At 39.7% G+C, this 21016-nt stretch overlaps 1 protein-coding gene across 7 annotated transcripts in view; it reads left to right on the forward strand.

The window, feature by feature from the left end:
* The window catches only part of LOC113945659 (6-phosphofructo-2-kinase/fructose-2,6-bisphosphatase 4), a 56995-nt gene that overhangs the window by 23880 nt on the left and 12099 nt on the right, over positions 1 to 21016 (forward strand). For 6 of the 7 annotated variants that reach the window (XM_027640076.1, XM_027640077.1, XM_027640079.1 and 3 more), the window contains exons 2-12: positions 4696 to 4812; positions 8437 to 8533; positions 10830 to 10896; positions 12079 to 12153; positions 13045 to 13101; positions 13419 to 13540; positions 15205 to 15412; positions 15977 to 16123; positions 16713 to 16817; positions 18514 to 18643; positions 19008 to 19070. In XM_027640076.1, coding sequence (XP_027495877.1) covers positions 4696 to 4812; positions 8437 to 8533; positions 10830 to 10896; positions 12079 to 12153; positions 13045 to 13101; positions 13419 to 13540; positions 15205 to 15412; positions 15977 to 16123; positions 16713 to 16817; positions 18514 to 18643; positions 19008 to 19070 — 1188 coding nt within the window. Of the gene's footprint in view, positions 1 to 3888; positions 3911 to 4695; positions 4813 to 8436; positions 8534 to 10829; positions 10897 to 12078; positions 12154 to 13044; positions 13102 to 13418; positions 13541 to 15204; positions 15413 to 15976; positions 16124 to 16712; positions 16818 to 18513; positions 18644 to 19007; positions 19071 to 21016 lie in introns of those variants that run through there. The other variant, XM_027640078.1, reaches the window with a different exon arrangement.

Raw genomic sequence — 21016 nt, forward strand, 5'->3', positions numbered from 1 at the left:
ACTGTTGGCATCAAAGCTGTAGGAAGCAAAGGGTTAGTCCAAGGAAGTGGACGACAGGATCAGCTGGTGGCATGGATGGCTAGAGGACAAATATGAGTTCTGAATCAGTTGTGGCCAAGGTGATGTTATAAACTGGTGGTTTGGACAAAAAGAAGAGGGATAAATTGGAAGATAATGCCCTTCTTAGATATAGGGAGGAGATGCTGTTCAGGAGGAGCAGCAGGATGGGGAAGTCATCCCTGTGGGATGCAAAGCAAAGTGACTGGTTGTCATCATTGATCAAAAGGAGACAATGGATTAGCAGTAGTTAAATTGGATAAGTGATGGGGAAAACATGTAGGGCTGACCTTATTTGGAAGGGTGGTTGTGTTGGCAAATAGTCAAAGATATTTTTGTATGAGCCTCTAAATAGTACAAGGATTTTGGAGGACAGGCCTTGAATTGAAGGCTGTAGAAACAGCAAGAATCCTTGGTACCCTTCACATCATTAACCACAACAGCTTCATACAAAAAGTATCTGTCCTTAAAAGCTGACTTCAAAAATTTAACACAGATAAGGAATAAACAAAATCTAATTTTATGTGAAAGGAAGGGACACCTGATAATATGTTTGCTAGTAGGTGAACTTGAAAAATACCAGCTCTTGTCTCTGATTTCACAAGATCATGAGAGTTTTGAGGGCTGATGAAATGCAGCACAGCTGATCGAGATTGTTCCATGTCCCAGTTTGGTTTCACAATCTTCTTTTCTATTTGCATTATTTCACAATAGAGTCTAAGGGGTAAGAAATAAGCATGTAATTTCTTCTTTCCTTGACTGTTAGTTAAGCCTTAAACTTCAGAAGGGTAGACAGTCATAATTTTACATTTGAGCTGCACCTTGCTGTGTTCCTCACTAATATAAGAAATTCTAAGCTGGGATAATGACTTTGCTTCGGTTGCAACACTTCATTGTAATGCACTTCACCATTTGGCTGTTTTCCCTCACTGATTGATATTTTGAGTGTGTTTTTCCTATGTTCCTTCTAGGTGAGGGAATACAATGTGCATTTATTTTTGGTGGTGCTGTTTATAATCATGCAGTCTTACATGTGTATATTACAAACACCTATTTTAAAGAAAAAACTGACTAAAGTCTTAGAGCATCTTTAGCAGCTGATGGGATGCAACTCCTCAGTTTTGGTTTGCCGTTCCGAGTGTGTGTTCCTCTAGCAAAATTAGAGTTGATGGCATATCCACAGGTTGGGGCTGTTGGAAACCCTTAGGAGCTACATATGTGAAGCAGTATTAAAAAATGAGCTTGTTTTCTGGAGACTGGATTGTGTAGAGATATTTCTGGTGGTAAGCCAGGCAATCCAGCAATAAGGAATAGAGAGAAAGTTGACCTTAGGAGTCTGCCTTGGCTATGCAACTTTCACCTCTGGAACTGCTTTTGGTCTGTAAATTGTTTTTCGTATAAAGTGAGTTAGTGGTGATGTGAAGAGGGGAACTGAGCATTGTGCCACTGGGAAACTGATATATGTAGCATTTGTGTCAGATATATGTATGCTTGGGTGTTTTTATCAGTCCACTTCCTCATTGTAAACTTGCTTACATTTCTTCAGGGGAAAATGTAATTCATGAGACATTGACATTTTAAAATACTGTCACTAGAATGAATATTCCTCCCCACCTGCAGTGAGTGTTGGCAACACTTTGTTGAGAAGGCTGTGGCTTAGTCAGATAAAGTGAAAGATAATTAATTTTTTAAATTATTTTGAGTATTTGATACATCCTCAGAACATGGCATTTTGTTCTGGTCTTGACTTTTTATTGAGCTAATGAACAAACAGGATCATAAGGAAGAAAATAAACCTATGTCTGCTGTTCTGAGTCTTATGTGTGTTGTTGAGGATGCTACACTGAGGTACATAAAAAGCAAGATATCTGCTTTTTTTTGCTTTTGGTTTTAGTCCTGTCATTTAGCTGTTAACATCTGTTTTGGCCAGCACAGGTACCTTTGGCTTCTGCTTCCAAATACACAGGTGTGTTTGTCACTAAGTGCCACCTGTGTAGGTGATACTGGACTGCATGGTGGCCATCTAAACCAGAACATCAAACATTTTTTAGTGCCCTGAATTTTAGATTGTGAACATTCATCTTCTTGTTAAAGACAAGCTCTAATGGGTGGTATGTGCTGTAGCACCATGTGCTGTGTAGTGTTTACAGGGCTGTGACATTATGTAAAAGCAGAGTATTTGGGATCATTTGGATCAGTGGTATTCCTCCTTTTGGTGTGCAGGGCATCTGTCTGTCTGGTATCTGTGGAGGAAAAGCGCTCCCAGTTAGCCTGGCACCTGATCAGAGCAGGTTTGCCACTTGTTTGATTGGGATAATTCCCTTGGTTTCTGCTTTATGGCTCCCACTAGATAGTGGTGCACAGAGCGATGGGAATAACAAGTGAGGTGTGCATGTTAAACTGGACAGAGGGCTCCAGTAAAGGCAAGTTTGCTAGTGTTGTACTTTCTTTGAGGAAATTTGGGTAAAAATTTGAGTAAGAATGCAAGTGATACCAGGCTGGCACACTGACTGCTTGGCAGTGGGAGGAAACATCCCTTGTGCATGTTGTGTTGATCTGGTTTGCTGCTCGGTGAGAAGATCTATTACAAACCCCTGTAGGCAGTAGGATTTAATTTAGAAGTAGCTGTTGGTGTAATCCGTGAAGCAACTATTTAAGTGTGTTGCAGATCTCTTCATGGTGACTTCCCAGCCCTTGGTTTTGCTCCAGTACAGGTTTATTGTTACATTACCAGAAGACAAATGTTCCGTGAGCAGGTTAAATTTGTGTGACTGACCCTAGCAGCAGAAGGAAAAAAAAAAACTCGTGGGATCGTGTTAGTTGGTACATTTCTGTCTGGAATGGGTAGAAAAGCCTGTTTTAGCACAGTTCTTCGCAGAACAGGAGGACCTGAGGCTGCACACAGAGCCTTTGTGTACAGATCCTGATTTGTCTTTTGCAACTCTTAATTCACTGCTTATACTGAAAATCTGTTCAAAACTCGAACTAGGTGTTTCGAGTGAAGAACCCTTCAAACTGGCTTTGAAGAGCTGTGTTTTCCCCTAAAATTTCTAGGGGCTCAGGGATTTCTAACACCTCAATACTTTATTTTGCTGCTCTTAAAACTGGAAGCAAAGCTGTTAAGCTTTGTACCACTGTACCACTGGCACTTCATAGACTTTGTTTTCCCAGAGACTTCCTTCCCTCTCTTGGAGAGCGGTTCACAGCCTGAACTTTGACAAAGAGGAAAAGGGACAAGAAAATATTATCTTTCTTGTTTATAGGCTTTTGCACAGAGGAACTGACTCTGAGGCCTTTTATCAGTGTCCTTCCGGAGACTTTGACATGTTTGGATGGATCTGTTTTGGTTTACATTTAGGTCCCTGTAACTTTCACTTCATGGAGTAATTGACTGTTTCATGGCTGTGAGGTTGGGTACCACTTTGTCTCCTCTCTCATGAAAAGTGCTGTATTTTTAATGGGTTTGGGTTTGGTTTTGTGTTTTTGTTTTTTTTTTTCTTTCCAATGAGTATTTTAAGAAAGCACATCTGCCTTTACTAATCTGTTGGCCTTTTCCAGTTTATTATTTGTGCAAATGACTTTGTGAGGTGGGACTTTGTCAATCCAAGATTTGAGAATCCTGGGCAGTCACAGTGCTTTGTACAGCAGTTTAGTTATGCCTTAGAGATAAACCCTGAGATTTAATCTTTTGGAGTGAATAGATGTTGCTGAGGAAATTGTTACACGTGTGGATTGTGTAGAAATTAATTCCCTTAAAAACAGGAGGTGGAGGGAACTGGTGGTATCTTTGCATCACTTTAATATCTGCTTTCTTTTTAGGCAGTTCCTTGTAGCTGTGGTAGATTCATGCAAGGTATCCTTAATTTTGTGCCGTCAAAATGTTAAAAAACTTGTCGTTTGAAAGGAAATGCCTCAAGGTTTTCAGTCTATACATACAACTCCTTCAACTTCCTATGCTGTTGGGTTTTTTAAATTAAACACTCTGATTATGAGTATTTCTGTACATATATACCTGTATCAGATTATTGTATTTGATTGTGTAGAATACTTGTGCTTTATTCCCAGTAACAGCCAAAATGAGCTCTGCTCAAGAGAGATTTTTATTGGTAATAATATTTAAAAGAGAAATAATAAATAGTGAATACCCTGTTTTACTGTAATAAGCTGCATCTGTCATGCTTGTTTTGTTCAAAAGCAAGAAAAAGGTTGAGCAGTGTTGAGGTCTTGTCTTAAGAGATATAAAAATTAAATAAAAATTGCCTACACCTTGCTGTTTCCTTTCAATGCAAGCACTGAACTGGGGTGCACAGGTGTATAAGATGTCAGTGTCCTTATTTTTTGTATGTAGATACATAGATTTCTTGTTTCCTGCCTGTATACAACTCATGTGTCCAGCACTGCACTACCACTGACTCGCCCTTCCAAAATTCAGCACAGCATAAGAAACCTGGTTAGGTCCACTTTACCCCTGTAGAATCCCCTGGAATAGTGAGGCACAGTGCATGAGCTGCTTGGTTGGTCACTTCCTCAGAGAGCACACAGAGACTAATTATTGCAGTAATATTTCCACTGCAATATGAGCCTTTGCTTTGTGGGGATATTAATGGTAAATCCTAGTTTTCTGTGTTTGTGTTTCAGTATGTATGACCAATTGCCCTACTCTGATTGTCATGGTGGGTCTCCCAGCAAGAGGAAAAACCTACATCTCGAAGAAGCTGACACGCTATTTAAATTGGATTGGAGTGCCTACAAAAGGTGATGGGTTTACTTTTGTTTACATCAGAAGGACAGGGCAGGCATTAGGTGTTTTAAAAACCTGATTTCCAGTAATTTTGCTGCTAACATTGACTACTTTAAAATCCTGCTTTTGTATTTTTAAGCAATAACATACACAGGCTCTCTGTCCTATTTAAATGTTAACCAATTTCTGGTGACTATTTATTTACCTCCTTGTTCTGCCAGGTGCCCTAATCAACTCTTCTTTCCCTTATTCCTTTCCACTGCCCTTTATTTTGGTTTATTTAATTTTTTTCCCCTGCTATTCCTTCCCCATTCTTTATGTGGGTAAAAGATGAATCTTGTTTACAAGCAGTTGAGCACTTCTGGATTAAACTTCCAACTTCTCCCGTCATTTTTTCTCTGTGAACTTTGTGCCACATGTAATTCTCTGTCCGCTTCTTTGTTTAACTGCATTTGTGGAATGACTTACAGTTTTTTGTGTAAATATTAAGAGCCCAATGAACTGAGGCAGCCACTTGCCACTTGTTACCACTCTCTTAAGGATTTATATCAGTGTTTTGAGCAGTAAATGGTTCAGGTTGGCTGTGACAAGGACCTGCCAGTCCTGCCTCATTCCTGTGCTCCTGTGGTGTCTTGTGGGCCCAGACTGGCAAGTAAACAAGACCTAAGTCCATTTGAGGCTCTCAGCAACCTTTGCCTTCTCCTCTGTCTCTGTAGAACAGAAAAAATAGAAAGTTTTAGTGTTCTGTGATCCTGTGTCCAGTGCAGTAATGGTAGCTTTATTGTTATATCTAGTTAATCATTTAAATAACATTAAACATGTGAAATCATAGTGAAGTTTTGGCTGGATATTCAGAGATGTATTTCCTAGTAGCTCTAAGAAGTCAAGATGAAGAGTTCTGGCCTATATTTAAACTACCTCTTGATTCTAGGGTATAGCTTTTTGAGTTGGCGTTTTCTTAAGCTTTTAGAAACTTGCCTGATGTGCTTTATTTAGAAGAGACATTATGGAGGATATATTATATTGTTTAAGTGTGAGAATTTACAGGATGTTTACAGGATTTAAATTATCACTGGAGTTTGACTTTTCACACAGTTTAACCCTTCTGATGGGCAGTATCAGATACTTGGAGAGTTTGGTTTTATCTGTTGGGCTGAAATGGAGTAACAGTCTAACTAGTTTAGCTGTATCCAAGCTGATAAAATATATGTGATATAACTATGCTTGTATGTTAGATACACATTTTACCTAAATTTATGAAGATATTTTAAGTTTATATGTCACTGTGTAGAGCACTTCACTGTGTGAACTTTGAAAAGCAGGAGTCCAGTATTGGATAACAACAAGATATTGTCCACATCTGGCTCATGCTTGGTTGAATATATCCCAAATACAGTAAAATGGGTAGGTGTGGTTTGCCTCAGTTACAGGAAAAGGTCCATGGGCCACTGTGAGCAGCACCTCAGAAAACACATGCACTTGTGCTTTATGAAAACTAGAGCACTGCTGCCTAATTTAAAAATAAATATACCACATCAAGTTGCCATATGAGCTCCCATCCTAAGTTGCTGATTACTGTTTGTTAGAAAGGATGACTTGAGATTCTCTTGGAAAACCACAGAGCCTTCCTGTTTGTGTCATCAATGATGCAATTGTGCTAAAGTTGAAATCGATGTGAAGCCCCTCAGTGCCTGACTGAGGGAATAGATGACAGGCCGCCTAATGCTTCCAGCTGATGGGACTGAATCAATACAGGATCAGTATCTAGTAGCCCTAACATCTGTTACCCTTTGGCTCTTAATGTCTTAAAATTAGTGTGTGCTTAATTTAAGGAGTGTTCTTGTTCTCTGAGACAGATGGTTCAAATTAGGAGGTTATGTAAACCAGAGGAAAAGATAAATGCCATCTTTCCATGTAACATTAAGCCAGCTGGAGAGCTCAAGAGCAGAAGGTGGAGGTAAATAGCCCAGGGTTGGTGTTAGTTGAATCGTTTCAGCCATCAGTTCTGTGTTTTCTTCCTTCCAAAATCTGCTGTTGTTTAGAATGTGAAATGGTTAAAAATACTGAGGACTTTTGTCTGGGCTTTTTGAAGGAAACGAGGTCAATTAGATGCCTGAATAGAATTGTGTTGCAGTGTGGTTTTTAGATACTGAACCTTGGAAGCTTTTTTGAATAGTTGTGGCTGTGTGGTAGTTGTGATACCCGTTAGCTTTAGGAAACTTTTTCCATAGTGATGGATGCTAATAATAAGGGCAAAAGATTGTCCCACTAGATAGCACTTTTCCTTTGCTGTGCAGGACCCTCTTGCAGTAACTGTTCCTTCCTATGAAATTCATTACTTTTGATTTTTAAAGGTCTATTGCCTGACAACACTTGCCATCTGATCTTCTTACATCTTCTGTTTTTCCTACCAGGACCCACCTTTTCATGTGGCCAGTGATCATTAAAAGCATCACAGAAATAACCTGGATTGTTCTATAATCCAAACCATGCAGTTGACCATGGAAAATTCCATCAAAATTGCTGAATTCAAACAAAACTTGACTTTTGGGGAAATAAGCAATATTTGTATCTTTATCCTCTGCCCCCAATCCCAGCAGCAATCTGTATACAGCAGCTGGTTCTTGAGCTGTTTTATTCTATGTCTTTTCTTTTTAATTACAACTCTACAGTTGTGTCTGTTACTTCTTTTCCTCTTTCCAGAAATCAAGTCTGCCAAATAGCTGTACCTTGGCAGCTTCTCAAACAGAATGCTTCAGTGTGATCTACTGTTACCAAAAAAAAAAAAATAGAAAAAGCTTTGTAGTTCAACAGAAAAAAACCCTATAGGTCAGAAACAACTTAAACATTAATTGCATTTCAGAGACCTACTTTCAGAGCTGTTGAATGAAATTAATTAGGGTTCAGAGTCATTGTCTGCTCCGTAGCAAAACAGAACTGTCTTGCCCTAATGCCATACCCAGTATTGTGACATTATTTTTTTAAAATGTTTTAGTTTTTTTGTTTTTACAGTGTAAGGTGGTTGTTTTTTTTAAATAAACAGAACAGGGGTTGTGAAATAGGACGTACTAATCCTTAAGGAATAGAAGTATTTGAGTGGGGTTCTGAAAACAAGTTTCCACTGCTCGAATTCTAGGTTTTGTTTACCAAAAGCAAGATTGGTTAGTTCTTTTTAGAACTCTTCCTTGCTTAAAGAAGAGCTCAGAGTTTTGGGAGGTGCTGCCAGAGTACTGTTTAACTGTGTATATACACAGAAGAAAAAGCTAGTAATCATAATTATTAATGCTAGTAGTCATTAGTAGTCCTTCATAGACTTTGAGTAACCCCTAAAGGGGTAACTTTAAAGGAGGAAAAGAGTTTCTTTTTGTTGTCAGGCAAACTGGCAGAGGCACTTCAGTATGGCCAAGTCACTCCACTGAAACTACCTACAGCCCAAATGTTCTTTAGCCATTTCCATGATTTATTGTTGTCTTTGTATTCCAAACCCCTCAAAACACAGGAAGTAGTATGATATGTTAGCTTAATAGTGCTAAGTTATTTTATCCTTGCAGGTGGTTTGGTTTCAAAGTTGTCATAACTTTTGTCTTTTTTCCACGACTGTTGTTAGTTCCCACTAACACTTGGTTTCCTCTTGGCAGAGTTTAATGTCGGTCAGTATCGCCGAGATTTGGTGAAAAAGTATAAATCCTTTGAGTTCTTCCTGCCTGACAATGAAGAAGGCTTGAAAATCAGGAAGTAAGTCTTGGTTATGTTTGGTACACAACGCTAATTGTATTAAAATGATGTCGTGTGTAATTTGCTCTTAGAGGTGGATTTAAGTTGCATTTTTGTATGCTCAAGAAGACCCTTACGGAGACTGCAGCGTGAAATGAGAGGGAGAAGAAATTCCAGAGAAGCTGGAAAAGTGATTTATTTAGGCTGATTAAAATTTGGAGAGAAGGTTGATTGCTTCTTGATTCCTTTTCACTTTTCAGTAGGCTATGACTACTGCTATTCCTGTAAATATTCTAGGGTATTTTCACTCAAAACAAAGCAATTTTAGCAAGTAGTTACTTCTTTTCCTACCTTTTTTAAGGTATCAGTTAATGGATGTGACTCTTTCTGCTACCTAATTCCAAAAATGCCATTTTAGAGCTTTTGTTTTTTGATCATAAAAAGAAGAGAAAAACCACCACATAACTGCTTTTCTTTTTGGTTTGCATACTGAAATTTTTCACCTGGAGCGCTTTGCACGGACTTGCCATTACCTATTCAAATGAGCAGGAATCAAACCCTATAATTTTCTCCCTGAAATTGTCTTTTTGTCCACCATGCAGGTGCCTCATGCAGTCAGTCAATGCACTGCTTTTAAAATTGCCATGTTTTGCTAATGCTGTGCAAAGCAAGGTCAGAACCAGCGTGAACATCTCTGTGCACATGAAGCATTTGAGTCTCTCCTCCTCTGGAGAGAGGCTGTGCTTCAGTGTAGAGACAGACCTTGAGAAGAAAGGTTAGATAAAGAGAAAGGTCTCTTGATTTTAATTCGACATTCACTGTACTTTTTAATATGTTCAGGAAAGCATTTAAGAGTGTGCAGCACGAAATGAGAAGGAACAGAAATTTGAGAGGAATGGAAATATTTTTTTTAATTTAGGCTACATAAAATGTGGGCTGTTTTGTTCTTAGTTCAGCTTCAACTCAAGAGCCAAAAATGTCTGGACTTCCTTTTGTGGCTGTTCCTCCCCTTTTCCTCTCTCCCCCTTCCCTTTCCCTCTCAGCAGCCCTGAGTGCTGCTAATGCCAAATAGAACAACTTGCATAAGAACCTCCTAATCTTCTGGGACTAAGGAGTAGCTCTGAGAGGTGCATTACCCTTGCAAGCCACTACATTTTGCTTACAGGTAGAACCAAACCTTTTAACGTGCCTCCGTGTCACCTCTTAGACTAAATGGTGAGGGATATAACATGAAAAGGGCTGTGTGAGCTAATCTGCCTGCTTAGCAATGAGTAAAAAGGGTTTATATTTATTCAGTGAAGATTTGACTGTTGAATCTCAGCTCCTGACATCTGTTAAATGTGCTAATGTGGAAATACTCTCAGGATTGGAAAGCCTTCATTTTTCTTTTAAGATAAAGCTGTGCGTGCAGAATGTGGTAAATAGAAGAGTTATGGGTTTCAGTCTGGAAGTCAAAATTGAGAAGTAATGCATAGAAGGGCTGTTGAAATGGTCAGGCTTTTATGTTGGTACTGCAAAGAGACTGCACTTACTGGAAATAAATGGGGCATTGTTCTACTAACAAGTAAATCGTGTACAATGTTAATTTTGCCCTCCAGCATCATTTATGTGTTAGGAATCACAATGGACTTTGAAGATAATACTAATTCTGAGGACATAGGAAAGTTGCAAATGAATGTATTCTTGTTCAGATTTAACACTAGTGTAGGGGTGGGGTTTTTTGGTGTTTGTGTCCTTAACTGCCTCCAGCACTGATTACACTGGGTTGGTGACTGCAATAGGATGTTATTTTCACCCTAATACTTTGGTTTACTCTCTGTTTCAACCCATGTTTTTTTACATAAGCAGTTTTCCCACCATAGCTCAAAAGAGAAGAAGTAGATTGGTGAAAAATAGTTGTCTCTTCACCTTAACTTAGGGCCACAAGATAAGAGCCTTAAGTTGGCTTAATTTATTTATTTCCCCCCCCTCTTTGAGAACCAAATTAAGAAGCAAATATCTGAATAGCTAATTGGGAAAAGAATACAGTTGCAGAGATGATTCAGCGATGTTACTTTAGATCAGTGAAAGTTTATCCTGGTCAGCAAAGCTCTGGTGGGTGTTCTGTGGTGATGTAAAGGTGTATCAGTTACACAGAGGAGCCGGATGACGTGACCGTGTTTCCTTCGTATGGCTTGGTTGTCCTGGGTTGGTTTTTCCCATGCTTGGGGGGGGACACTGTGCTTTTGAGATGAATTATCTAACGTTTGCAGGGCACGAAAGCATTAATAAAACAACTTGAGCTGTTATTTGACTTTTACTCTCTCTCATTTTTAAGACAGTGTGCCTTAGCAGCGCTGAATGACGTCCGGCAGTACCTCAGTGAAGAAAACGGGCACGTGGCTGTAAGTTTCTTGTTGAAGACACATTCTTGAGATGCTTCTGTTCTTAACAGTGTGTGTCTTCTGGATAATACACAGACTGAGTAATTCCAATAGCTCTTCAGTTTATCAGATTTTTTTCTTTGGCAGTAGTTTGTTAGATCTGCCCTGTTGCTGAAAGGAGCACTTGATTTCAAGATGATGATGCCATATGAGCAGCTACCTTTGATTTGAGAGGCTAGCTGGGAAGAGGGCAGCAAGGAAAATGTCCCCCTTCTCTCCATGTTGTATAATGTACTGTTAAACACATCTGATGTTTTGCTTGCACCTCTGTTTCTATGTGATGATCTTGTGTTCCAAGTGGAAGGTGGAGACTTGCTGAACAAAAAAGTATCCTCTGCATTGCTTGGCAGTTATGTTACTGGCATGAGAAATCTCTGCAGAGAGCAGGAGAAACATCATAATAAATTGATGCATACCTGAGTATTTAATAATGGGATGCAAAACAACAGCTGTTCAGTTATTGTCATTGCATATTCATTCAGATTAATTTGCGTAATGTTTTTCTTTAGACTACTGACACAACTCTGGTGTTTTCATTAACTAATCAGGGAAAACCATTAACTGTCACTGTAAATTCTGCTGGAGACACAAGGGAAACGTTATACTTTAGCAAGCTTCATTCTTAAATAAAACACTGATATGTTCAGAGCTAAATGTAAGTCCTTAGAAGAATGGCTGCATTGGTTGTGTAATCCAGGGCAGGATTTACAACTCTTGCAGATCTTCTGCCCTTTAAAGATTTTCCCTTGCATTTTGAATAGTAGATTCATTGCAGCATCTTTTTTTGTGTAGCAGAAGTTAAAACCTGTGCAGTAGTATTTAATGATGGTAATAGGCCAGGAGGAAGATTCTGTCCTGTATTAGGTGTTAGGTTTAAATTCTGGTTGCTCCTTTCAAACCCAGTGTACTGCTAGTAGTGCATTCAAAATATTACTCTTTTTAGTATTTAGAAAATAGTATGTGTAAAGTAGGAATGTCTTTGCTTTCCTCTTGAGCATGTTGATGTGGTGGGTTAGAGGGAAGGGGAAGTGTTTCCATTGCTTTATTTTACATTGTGGGACTTCAAACTCTTATTTTTATTATCACTAACAGGCTGTGATGCTTTTTAAATTCCTTTTTCTCTCTCCCTGTAATTATTCCTAGGTCTTTGATGCTACAAACACAACTCGAGAACGTAGAGAAACTATTTATAAATTTAGTGAAGAAAATGGGTATAAGGTGAGTCAGAAACAAAGCAACTCTGAGCTAATGCCTGGACAAGTAAGGCAGGGATAGTTTTGCCCTTATCTGTACCCTGAGTTTAAGAAATGCACTAGCAGAAGGCACATCCTTCTTAGATGTTTATTAATAATGCATTTTGTGTTCCCAAAAATTTTTCTGAATTAAAAGCCATCCCATCCTCATTTTCCTCATCTGTCACATTGGTACTGTTTGGAGCTGTTTTGTGCTGTGGCTTCAGTTCTGTCATCCTGGACCTGTAGTTCTGAGTGTGCTGTCAGCAAGAACTATTTAAAATACGGTTCTTTGTGCAGTTCAGATTTTTGCTGCAGAAACAGGGAAGGAATTCAGTGTTAGTTCTGTACAAACCAAAAACTTTCTGTGGTTTTCTTCCTTCTGTCCAGGATTGTGTGGCATTTAGCTGTTCTCCAGTAAAAATCCATTTCCTCTAAACTTACATCTCCATAAACCTTTGACACAGCAAAACACAAACCTCTCTTTAAGGAGGCCACTCCATTAGCTGAGAGGCTTCTAAAGTATTATTTCAGAAGCATTAGTTACTGTTTGTTTGGCTGAACATGCATCCTCTGCATTTATTTCTTTTCCTTCCATGCTACATTGTTTTTCTCACTGAAAAATTTTTCCACTCATAAGCATTGTTGGGGAAAAGAGTATAAAGAATGATGCTTCATGGAGTGGTCAGCAAGGAATTTCTGATGAGAGGGTCTGGAGAAACTTCCTGAGTAAATGGAGGGAAGTTTAACATAGGACACTGCTAAAAAGGCCTTAGCATGGAAGTGGGCAATATGCTGCTTGTGTGTGTTAGTCTCCAGAGCTTTTTTAATGTGTTCTTCCTTCCTTCTGTTCATATGACTTCCATTTGGACTGAAGACTTTTTTTGTCGAGTCAGTGTGTGTTGATCCAGAGGTCATTGCTGCAAACATTGTGGTGAGTACTGTGATGGAGGAAAGTTTACTTTAACCTCTCAGTATTTTTAGGAGTACATTGTAAGAACTTCCAATAGCAGAAAACCCCCACATTAGCTCCCATTATTGGAACAGTTTTCATTTGTTTTCCTGTCCATGTGAGTGTTACTAACTCAGAAGTTTAATTTCTCTGAAGAATAATTATTTTTGCTTTATGTGTATTTTAATTAACTTCCAGACAAAGCTTCTTGTTGTGTTCTCCCCCTTCCTATTTCTTTAGACGTCCATGAAAAAGGGAAAGAAACTTATGTACTGCTCTCCTGGTTTTATTTTAAACAGCAAGTGAAGCTGGGTAGTCCTGACTATGTTGATTGTAGTAATGATGAAGCAACAGAAGACTTCATGAAAAGAATAGAGTGCTACAGGAACTCATATGAGACGTTAGATGAAACTCTGGACAAGTAAGTGATGAAACAATACTGTGATCACAACTGGTGATCCAGTATTATTAAATGTTTTCTTAAGGGTTAGAGCATCCCCCTGTAGTGAGGATTAGGGCTTTCAAGTCATGTTTTTTAATGGCTTGAGCTCTCCTTCCTTTGGCAAATTAGATAGAGTTGACTCAGGGAGCATAGCCTGGAAACTTCCTTGTTTGAGGAAAATTGGCTAACAAGTCTACTCTTGGACAATATTTTTTTTTGATTTTCCCACTTGGAGAATGGTGTGATTCTTCTGGGATAGAACCAGCATTTAGGAATTATTCCAGACTTGCTACGGTGATTGGTTGGTACTTGTTTTTTTTAGTATGTAGAGGAGACTTGAGTGATTTATAAGCATAACTTAATTGGTTGGCATGGTTAAGATTAATTATGAACACATCACTCTTAAAAATGTGACTTTGAAATTTATTTATTTGTGCTTGCAAATTACCCTGCAGGTTCAGGACTGTGAGAAACTGTCTTAGCTAGGTTGTTTATCCTCATGCCAAAGCATTCTTCTGTTCCTCATTAACTTTGAACTCTTGAAAGTAAGATAGGGATGAACCATGTGAGGAGGAGCCCCGTTTCTCTTGCTACACTCCAGGATTTCAGGGTGGGATTTGGGGCTGCAGTCATACCAGGTGATCCTAGGTTGTTCCAGGACCAGAGCTGCAGAGAAGGCTGAGCTGCATTTTAATGTAATTGGGTGTCAGCAGCGTGAAGCTGGTTCAGTCGGCTCAGTTCATGCGTGTAATTTCTGTGATGGACCTAATGGTTGTGCCTGGCTGGAATAGTAATGATTAACTCCAAAGAACACTAGTAGGGATGAGGTGATGCTCGTTTCCCATCACCTCCGTTTGATTTTAGTATAAGTTTTCGTGTTTCACTGTGGTATGAGGTCTCAAATGCATCGCTAGAAACCAACAGCAGTTATTTTCAGCTTATTAGACTCCTTTCCTTGTGTAAACTAGAGGCTACTCTAAAATTATAGCTCAGATGAGAAAGAATAAGAAGTGAAAGTTGAAATTATTAGCTGTCTGATGCTGAGAGAAGGTAGTGGTGGGGTAAATTACAGTACTGTTAATAAGTAGTTGTTGATAGAGCGGTTGAGAAAACATCTTGCTTCAGACTTGTCCCATGGTCCTTCTGATGCCCTGGTTTTTCTGGAGGGATTAACTGAGATGGGGAAATAGTGGCTGTGCCTTTTGGCCCTGGGTGCAATCAGACACTGAGGGAAAGTGTTTGTAACCTGGAAAAAAAAATCAGGTATTGTAAAGTAGCTGGATATCTTATTCAACTGTGGTAACTTCAGTGACTCCACTGAGTCTTTCTTTCAGTGGGAGGGCTGTGTTTTGCCAAGAGTAGGATCTAGATTTGGACAAAGTGCAAGTAAAGGGAACAGAAAAGAAAGTTATGTGAAAGGAATAGAGTTCATCCTGTACCTTTGGAGTATTGCATTGTTTCTTAGGACTAATGCATATTCCATGGGTATTTGAGGATTTTTTTTTTTTCATTTCTTTGGCTTGTTGCCCCTTTGTTTTTATAATGAGAAGAGAGGGTGGAAAGATCGTTGTACGTGCTAATAGAAACTGTGTGGAATCTTACTACTTTTTTTTTTTCCCCCCTCCTTTATTTGCTCATGAAAGGGATCTTTCTTACATTAAAATTATGGATGTCGGAAGGAGTTATCTGGTGAACAGAGTGATGGATCACATCCAGAGCCGGATTGTCTACTACCTCATGAATATCCATGTGACTCCTCGGTCAATCTACCTCTGTCGACATGGAGAAAGTGAACTCAATCTGAAAGGGAGAATAGGAGGAGATCCTGGGCTGTCTGTCAGGGGGAAAGAAGTACGTACCTGCTGGACAAGCGTGGCGGGGTTTTGTGTGGGTCTGTGCTGTGTAATTACAGCTTTCCTCCTCTACGGCCTTTCCTCTCAACATGTTTAAGAAGGGCTTTTTTTAGTTGCATGTTTGGGTGGCGGAAACAGGGTGGACACTTTGCGTGTTGTGATTTGGTATGTGCTCTTTTATCTGTTTGTCTTTCTGTTGGCTGAAATTCCTCTTTATCCTGCAGCACAAAGCAGTTGGCGAGAGGGCTTTATTTTTTAACTGCATCTTTGTAAAATCCTGACTAGCTGGATAATCGGGAAAATACACAAGTTAAAGTTGAAAGGAAAATTCCTGGAAATGAAGTTAGGAACCGCAGAAAACTTGTATTTTCCCTTGTACTACTTTTCTTTCCTCTCCTCTTGCACTTGGATAATGGAGTGTGTTGTATTTCTTAGCGAAAACTTTGACAGTATTTTGGAAAAGTTATAATGAGTTTACAGAGGCTGGAGCCCATATATTCCAAAGGGAGCACAGTGTGTTGGCTCTGAGCCCTCATCCAGTGTCTCATGGTTTTTCTTTCAGTTTGCCAAAAGCTTGGCACAGTTCATTAATGAGCAAAATATCAAAGATCTGAAAGTGTGGACGAGCCAGATGAAAAGGACGATTCAGACTGCTGAAGCCTTGGGAGTGCCTTATGAGCAGTGGAAGGTTTTGAACGAGATAGATGCAGTAAGTTCTTCTCTTTAAAGCATCTAATAAGTTGCTTTGATTGCTAGGGATGAAGGAAGTACTTAATATTTTAATAATATGCCTTTTATGGGATGGAAAGTCATTGAAGCTGCTTCTAGAGGCTGGAAAAATTGTCATTAATTCCTGTTAACAAGGCTAAGCATTTTATTAAATTTTGCCATAGTTAATATTTTCTTGCTATGTCTTTCCCAGTAAAACATTTCCCTGCAGAAACCAAAATGTTATGAAATTTTGGGTAAGTGGGGGTTGGAAAGAAGTTTAGGGTAGGTGTGGCTTGCTAGTTGGCATTTTCCAACTGCACCTCTAAGATATATAAGCAGGCTTAATAGATGAAATGTGACCTTGCTTGCCCATGTATGTAACTTCACCTGTATAGGGATTAAGTGATTCCTTCTAACCACATCTGAGTCCAGCTGAGTGTCCTGTTTATCACGTGTGACAATTTTAAGTGTCAGAGTAACAAAATGAAATTGTTAAAGGTTATTTATATATGGTTTTATTTAACAGTGATATCTGCTTTTGGCACTGCTGGAAATACATGGGTTTTAATTATTTTCATAACCTACAGGGAGTGTGTGAAGAAATGACATATGAGGAAATACAGGAAAATTACCCACTTGAATTTGCACTGAGAGACCAAGACAAATACAGATACAGATACCCTAAAGGGGAGGTACGCTATTTTTAATTTTTTAAGGTGAAGGGCTTCCTTGTCTTCTTGAATGCATGCATGCTGGCCTTAGGAAAAAGACATTTTAAAATTAATGAAAAGTTTATTTGTTGTACTTTCTCCACAGGAAAGTACATCGGAGCTTACAACGATTGAGCCCAGACCATTTAAATTGATTCAGGGCTTGAAAAATAGAACAATAAATTTAGAAAAACAGTGGAGAGCTTTGATCTTGTGGGCATGGTTCCTGTGCTGGTCCTGCAGTGATAAAGCAGGAAGAATTGCAAGGCTTCAGCTGTTGCATATGCAAAAATACTGCCAAGTTGGGCAGTTTCTATTCATCCTTGCTCTGGGTGATGGCTTTTTTGCAGGCGGCTCTGGATGAAATGCTGGGGGAATCTCAAGCCACGTTGGTCTTTCACTTTATTACACTCCTTGCCTCTGGGAAAATCACTTGCTGACAGCTTTTCTGAAGCAACCCCATTACAGTGCAGCAATTACCAGATGGTCACAGGGTCTGTCCGTGGGTGCTGAAGGCTCAGGGTTCTGGGCAGCAGGGTGGAGGAGTAATTGGACCAGCTGCTCGCTGTTTGTGTCATGGGGAACCAGAGCTCTGTCATCTTCTTCCTCAGCAGTCAGGAGCAATCACTGTGATAAGAGCAGCGTTCCTGGGAGTGTGACCCCGGTCTTACTAATGAGGCAGTCATTAAGCTGCTGAGTTCTCCTAATCCATTTGAACAAGGACTGTTTGTTTTTCAGACCGGTGCCGTCCTCCGGGGACGGTGACAAACATTTCAAACTCCCTCAGTGCCTTGGGGTGATTAGTTGAGCTCAGCCATTAGTCAAAGGTAGATTTGTGTGTTTGTGAAAGGCAGTTTTGTGTCCCTGGTAACAGTCTGAGGGGGTTTGCACAGCTTGCTGGAGACCAGGGGCTTCCTCTTGCCCGGGGCTCAATCAGCAGGAGGCTTTCCATCCTGCCTTGGGACCAGGGCAAAGGCTTTTGCTGTGGTCAGTCCCTGTTCTTCTGGGTGATGTGCCAAGTTCTCTGGATTTACATTGCATGACATGTTTTGGAAGTACTGTCTTTACTGTGGACATGAAAATTGACTTAAGCGTGCACAAGCAGAACCCCTGCTGTTTACCAGCAGCAACGTTCCTGCAGCAGATTCCCTGTGCACATGCAAGAGCATCCATTCTCCTCGCTCTGTGACTTCTGGTGGGATGGTGGCTGCTGTCACCAGGCCACTTCAACAAGCCCTTGGTTTGTTTTCAAAGGGCAGCCTGAACAAGTCGGGCTTTGTCAAGTCTTTGAGTGCTTACTGTAGGCTGGGCTTCCCAGATTTTTGCTTGGAAGAGGGATGCTTTTGAAGATGAGGTATGGAAAGCGATGTGCAAGACTTAACCTGTATATTTGCAGATGATGTGAATTAAATTCTAGGGATTTTGTGGAAATTCTTGATCAAAGTGGCTAATTTAATAAGCTTTTCCATGAAGGAGATTTATTTTATGTGTCTGCACTTTAATAGTCTGGAAGACCCGAACTGTGTGCTCAATTTAAGGAAAATTATTATTGCAGTGTTTGTCTGTGCACTAATATATAGAAGATGACTGATATGAAAGTAAGATCCCCTGTATATCCATCCACTGTTCAAAGAGTTTTCCCTTTTTAATGTGCTGTGTATTTCTGCTCCCCACCCAGTCCTATGAAGATCTTGTTCAGAGGCTGGAGCCGGTAATTATGGAACTTGAAAGGCAGGAAAATGTGCTTGTCATATGTCACCAAGCTGTCATGCGCTGTTTGCTCGCATATTTTCTTGACAAGCCCGCAGGTAAGTCTTCCTTGATATATTACAGATGGTCTGTTTTTTGAAAATTACCTGATTAGTCTTCCAAACAGTAAATTCTATCAGTTTCCTTTATCATCAGGGGGTGGCTGTGTTAGGCAAGGACCCAAGTGTAATTTTTTTATATTTGACCCACATGTGAATCTTGGTAGTTGATGTTATTGAGCTACTCCTCACCTGAAACAGTGATGCTTTTTTGCTCTGTTTGATTAGCATCTCTGTTTGCATGCTAGGGAAGAAAACAGATATAATGTCAGATAAAACCTCATTTAAGTGGTTGACCTGTAACGTAATAGAGAAGTTACTTATAACCTGTGTTTCATATGTAATTTGTGGTTTGATTTCTCAGAACAACTCCCTTACCTGAAGTGCCCACTGCATACTGTCTTAAAGCTAACCCCGGTGGCTTATGGTAAGTGGAATTAAGCGTATGTAATATATAAGTCTAACTGTACTGTCTTTTTCATCAGGAAAGGTTGTGAAACATTTAAATCAAACCTAAGTTTATTTTGCTTTAAAATGGAATTGAACTGTTGGGTCTGACATTTCCTGTATGCCTGCACAGCTTTGGTTAGAATCGATGAATCCTTTGGATTACATTTGCTTTGCCTTATGCCAGGAAATAGGTATGTGTTGGTGAAGGCCTGGAACCACCAGAGGCTGTAAGTGCTAGAAGAGAGTTCTGTGTTCAGTTCATGTGCTATTTCACTGCTTCTTCTGGCAAACCCATGCATTTACACGTCTGGTACAGCAAGATCTCATTTTTCATTGATGTATCGAAGGGTATTGCTTTTTAGAAGACAGGCCAATTTACATTTTTATAGGTTTATCATCTTACAAAAGCTGTTCCCTTAGCCTTTAATAGCTTTGTTCTCTTTTCCTGAAGTATTTTTTTTTCATGGACCTTCATAGTACCACATACATCACCTTGTTTGTTGATGTTGGCATCGTTTGTCAGCAGCTGTTACCAGTGCTTGGCTCAGGGCCTTTCACTGGGCTCCTCTACCAGCTTGGGCCCTGTGGGGTGTGGGTTCTGACATGCTCTGTTTTGGGTTTTAGGCTGATTGCTGATGAGGTTTTGTGTGTCTTTTAACTTCAGCTCGATGTGTACCTGCTGTTAGTTTAAATGATGACTGAGTTACATCTTCTGATATTTTATCACACTTCAGAAGATCATCTACAGACAGAGAATTATTGGCACATCTCACCAAGAAATCGATGCCCAAAAATGCTAGTCCAGTCATTAGTCAGAAGTACAAAGCTGTCTTTGATTATCAGCTTTGAAAAGTAGCAGTCTAGACCTGTATTTTGTTTGATTGTTAAGTTTCAAAAAAAGTTGAAATCAAGTACATTACAAAACAAAGTAGCTGCCACACTGGGAAATCTGCCTGAAGATATTTTTCTCATTTAATTGCTGCATTGTCCTACAGTAACAACTGCCTGTGCTGTGGTGACATCTGGTGTTCCCAGCCTTGCATGACAAGCTGGAGTTTTGAAAATAGAGATTTAGAGCAGTTAAAACTTCTTTTTTATTTATTTGTTTGGGTTTTTTTTAGCTGGGTTCTCTTTACTCACTTATCTCTGCCTGTTTCCACTGAGAGGTTTTTGTTTGGGGTTGTCTTTGGTTTTGTGGGGGTTTTCTGGTGAACTTTTGTTGTGTGTGTTTGTTTGCTTGTCTGATTGGTTGGGGTTTTTTTGTGGGTAGTTGGGTGACCATTCATAAATTTTAAGAGGGCCTGGATGTTTGCAGTGTGTGCTCACACAAAATGAGGAAGGAAACCAAACGGTAGGAAATAACTGTCCTTACCCTTTTGACTTCAGTGAAAGAAATGCCATTGTCCTTTTTTAAAGCATTTGGTATGTATGTCTGATTAGCACATTTCAGTCAGCCTTCTTTTTGGAATTCAGCCATCTGAGGACACAGGAGTAGATAGTTTCTACAGTACTGATCTATGGCATTATTTCAAGCTGATGCATTGCTTGGCTCCAGCAAGGCAGGATGCAGGATCAGACCTGGTGTGTTTGATACCTTCCAGCTGATCCTGTTCTGGGGAAATGCCTCCCCTGGGGGTTTGCTCATCCTGGCACTGGAAGCAGCATCATTCCCACCTTGAGTGTCTGATCTGCAGTAGGGGAACACCTGTTAGAGCCTGACAGTTGGATTAGGATAAATGAGACCTTTGCCCAGCAATCCAATGTAGTGATGGTCTGTGTGGGAGCACACAGGAAAGAGAAACTGCAGTAATTAAAAATGAGCTGGGAGTATGCACGTTGTGGAGTAACTTATGGTCCCTTTATTTTATATTTAAAGCTTTCCATATGATGCTTTTTTCAGATCTTAAACTCAGTAAGGACTGA

Source organism: Corapipo altera, unplaced genomic scaffold (assembly GCF_003945725.1).
Source record: "Corapipo altera isolate COAL_440 unplaced genomic scaffold, ASM394572v1 55, whole genome shotgun sequence".
Lineage (NCBI taxonomy): Eukaryota > Metazoa > Chordata > Aves > Passeriformes > Pipridae > Corapipo > Corapipo altera.